Here is a 3,315-nt window from a genome sequence, read left to right as displayed (position 1 = left end):
TAAAAACCCAAATTATGCTACGTAGTAACTACTCGTAACTCATATTTTGAGCAGCAAATGAAAAGACATTCCCAAACAGAATCAACATCAAGAAAACAAGCATGTCGCCTTTGTAGTACAGGTCTCCATGTGAAACATTGACCGTTACTACACTGATCCATACCAAAATTGCCACACGCAAATAGCAGGCAGAGGCAGATATACATGTCCTCAAAATCCCTTGTGTAGTAAAAAGGGTTTATGACATTTCTTAGAGTAGAAACCACAAAGCAAAAATAGGGAATCTTGGGGCCGATTTGTGTGGATTACAAAACATCGGTGTAGAGAGAGTAAGAAATTAAGCAACAAGAATTACAGTACACGAGTGGTGCCTACTATAAAAGTTTCATACAGAAAAATTATAGCAGTGAAGGTAGAAGCAATAGAAAGTCCAGAGAGGTGAATCTAGGTCTGATAATGCACAGCCTTGTCCAATGATGCACAATGAACAGGCTAATGGCTTCAGCAGCAAATTCATACTGAAAATTTTGGAGACCACTTCATCAATACATAAGGTAATCTGGAAACTTGCTGGAGTAGTGAACTGACTTGGCAACACCCTGCGCAGCTTGCAGAGAGATCTCACCACAATACTCAATGACCAAAGACTCTAACTTATGCGCACGTCCCAGTTCAGCCAATCCAACATCAGTAACCTTATGACACACCCGAAGTGTGAGATGACTCAAGCATGGGGTGTGCGCAAGGAAGCGCATCCCAGCATCAGTTACTGCAAAACACGCTATAAGCTCGAGTGTCTCCAGATGTGGTGAGGATGAGAGGGCCTTCATCCCCTCGTCATCAAAGAAGTTGGCGGTGTTTAGCACGAGAACACGAATTGGGCAGGACTGAATGAGTGCCAGAAAACCCTGCTGTGTGAATCCAATTTCTGATGGCCAGTCAGGGGAACATGGTGTAAAGCTGAGGTCTACGACCTGAAGCATGGGACAGTTGAGGGCTAGAGCGTAAAGGCTGTTATCGGTAAATGACGTCCTGGTTTCCCAATCGCTGACATCAATAGAATAGCGCTGCAGGTTGAGCCAAAGTTTGATGCTTTTAAGGTTGCTGCAGCTCCGAGATAATGCAATCATGTCATTATCATTTAGGGCATGAACATACTCAAGGCAAATCTTCTCCAATGCTTTACACTTCCCTAGGACAACACGAAGTCCTAATTCTGGCCAAGTTCTAATATGCGCCAACCTTAAAACCTTCAAACTCTCACAGCAGAAATCATATATATCCATGCTGTGAGCATCGTATGAGGAGTCATAGACCACATCACCTGGAAGACGATCATGTCTTTCCATTTCAAACTCAAACTTCTGGAGCTTCATCCATCCTGAACCAAACTTTAGGAAGTCATAATGATTGATTCCTCTGCAATTCTTCACTACAAGCTCTTCCAACGATCCATCCCTACCAAGGTATTCCAGCCATTCTACACTATTGATTTTTTCACAATCAATAAGGTGGAGAGCAGATAGACTTGTGCAGCCAACTGCAACCGAGAAAAGCCCACTTGAAGTTATTTTTGGTACGGAGTTCAGCCTGAGAGACACCAATGTCTTGCAATAAGTTAAACAAGCAAGCCCAGAGTCATCAATGCATGAGCAGAAGCTTAAAGTGAGGTCAATCAGCGAGGAACAGTGAGATGAAAACACAAAAAGGCCTTTGTTGTCCAACTGCTTTCCATGTCCAGGTATACAACCAGAGTAATCGATTTCCACTTTCTGCAAATTTGGGAACCGGACGCACAATGATGTCAGTGCTTTTGTAGCAGTGCAAAGACCGGCACCAACATGGATAGCACCCCTTTGATTCCCCTCTATCTTGTAGAGCTGCTTTGACACAAGGGAAAGAGAATTCAGATCACTTGTCCTGGTGATCCTCTTGAGAATCTCTGTCAGCAGAGCCTCCGGTAGGTCCTCCATCGAACAAATTCAGCTGTACAAATCAGGTAATATATAAATATCAAGGTTCAGAAAACAACCAGAAGAGCTGGACTCAAACTTATGATATATCAAAATAATGCATGTGAAGTTAGATGGAGATCACACTGGCGACACTCATTGCTACGAAGAAAATACTGATGAAGTTTGAGCATTTTCTGTATCCGTCCAAAACTTCGGTGTTCTTCATAAGCATGGACATTTATTGAAGTAGCGAGGACCTTATCTGTCTCCAGGTTGTTGGAAAGGAAAAATGACGCTACAGGCGAGCCACATCATTGAATTAGACTAGTACCATAATTAAATACCAGAGCCTGAACAATGAACTAACTAGGAGAATACAAAGAAACGAGCTAGAATGGACGCAAGCAATTCCGCAAGAAGACCCACGTGCTGAATCTGAAACAACTTTTTTTTTGAGAACTTATTCGCAGGCACCTAACAAATTAATAACATGAAAACCAGAGCATATATGCAAATTAGTTAGTACTTGTAGCTCTTGCTTGGGCAAGAAAGAAAGTAGGGAAATCATTTTGACACAGCCGATGAGTTCACAGGGTGCAGTTATTATTACTAATAGATAACGACAGTCTAATGTCTGTTCAACTAGAAATATACGGAGTAGTATTTGCTGCAACTCTAGGCTAATCCTCAGTTGCGAAAAGCTTACTTTCTACCTAGAAGAATGGCTTTACAGCATTAAATCTATGGATGGTACTACCGGTTTGGCTTCCCCCATCAATCAAGAGAGCGAATCGAAAAACAACCGTGTACATGTCGAATCGGGGAGCCAACGCAACGAACAGGGGTCAGCAGAAGCGAAAAACGGCGGTACCTTGAGCACGACCGGGAGATAGAAACAGCGGCGATTAGGGAATTAACAGACCGTAGGAGAGGAGGATACCTCCGCCGCCGCTCGACCTCGGCCCGCAGCGGAGGACAATGCCGCCGCTCTTTGATTCGGAGGAGAGGAGAGGAGAGGAGAGTGTAAGCCCTAGTCTCTTTTCCGGCGGAAGCGGAGGAAGATGTGGGGCGTATTGCGAGCTGCAGCGGTGCCTCGCTCACATGGGCCACACCGGTAATGCCTGCGGGCCGACGCGGGCTATTTTTGCCTTCTAGACTCTCTTTTTTCAAAAACATGGAAATATCTTAAAGCAATAAGAAAAAATAGGAGCTCTGGCTCTAGCTCAAGATCTGAATGAACAAAAAATACATGTAGCTTCTGATTGCAAGGTGGTGGTGGACGACATCAAGCAACAGTGTCTGGCAAGCTATGGTGCGATTATACATGAAATAATAGAGCCTAGTAGGTCATTTACAACTT

General features: G+C 43.8%; 1 protein-coding gene across 2 annotated transcripts; it reads right to left on the bottom strand.

Moving 5' to 3' along the window:
- Window positions 1-201: 201 nt before the first annotated feature.
- LOC109759984 (F-box/LRR-repeat protein 14-like) lies at window positions 202-3,047 on the bottom strand. 2 transcript variants are annotated; one of them, XM_020318817.2, is made up of 2 exons: window positions 2,896-3,047; window positions 202-1,986 (listed from the first exon to the last, which is right to left on the bottom strand). In XM_020318817.2, exon 2 carries the CDS (start codon window positions 1,971-1,973, stop codon window positions 543-545), a length of 1,431 nt encoding a protein of 476 aa, XP_020174406.1. In that variant the 5' UTR covers window positions 1,974-1,986; window positions 2,896-3,047; the 3' UTR covers window positions 202-542. The 2 variants fall into 2 exon arrangements, with proteins under 2 accessions (XP_020174406.1, XP_020174405.1); XM_020318816.4 differs by having other exon boundaries at window positions 2,827-3,008.
- Between the last annotated feature and the right edge of the window lie 268 nt (window positions 3,048-3,315).

The sequence above is a fragment of the Aegilops tauschii genome, chromosome 7 (assembly GCF_002575655.3).
Source record: "Aegilops tauschii subsp. strangulata cultivar AL8/78 chromosome 7, Aet v6.0, whole genome shotgun sequence".
Taxonomy (NCBI): domain Eukaryota; kingdom Viridiplantae; phylum Streptophyta; class Magnoliopsida; order Poales; family Poaceae; genus Aegilops; species Aegilops tauschii.
This window is presented reverse-complemented; position numbering and strand designations above follow the sequence as displayed.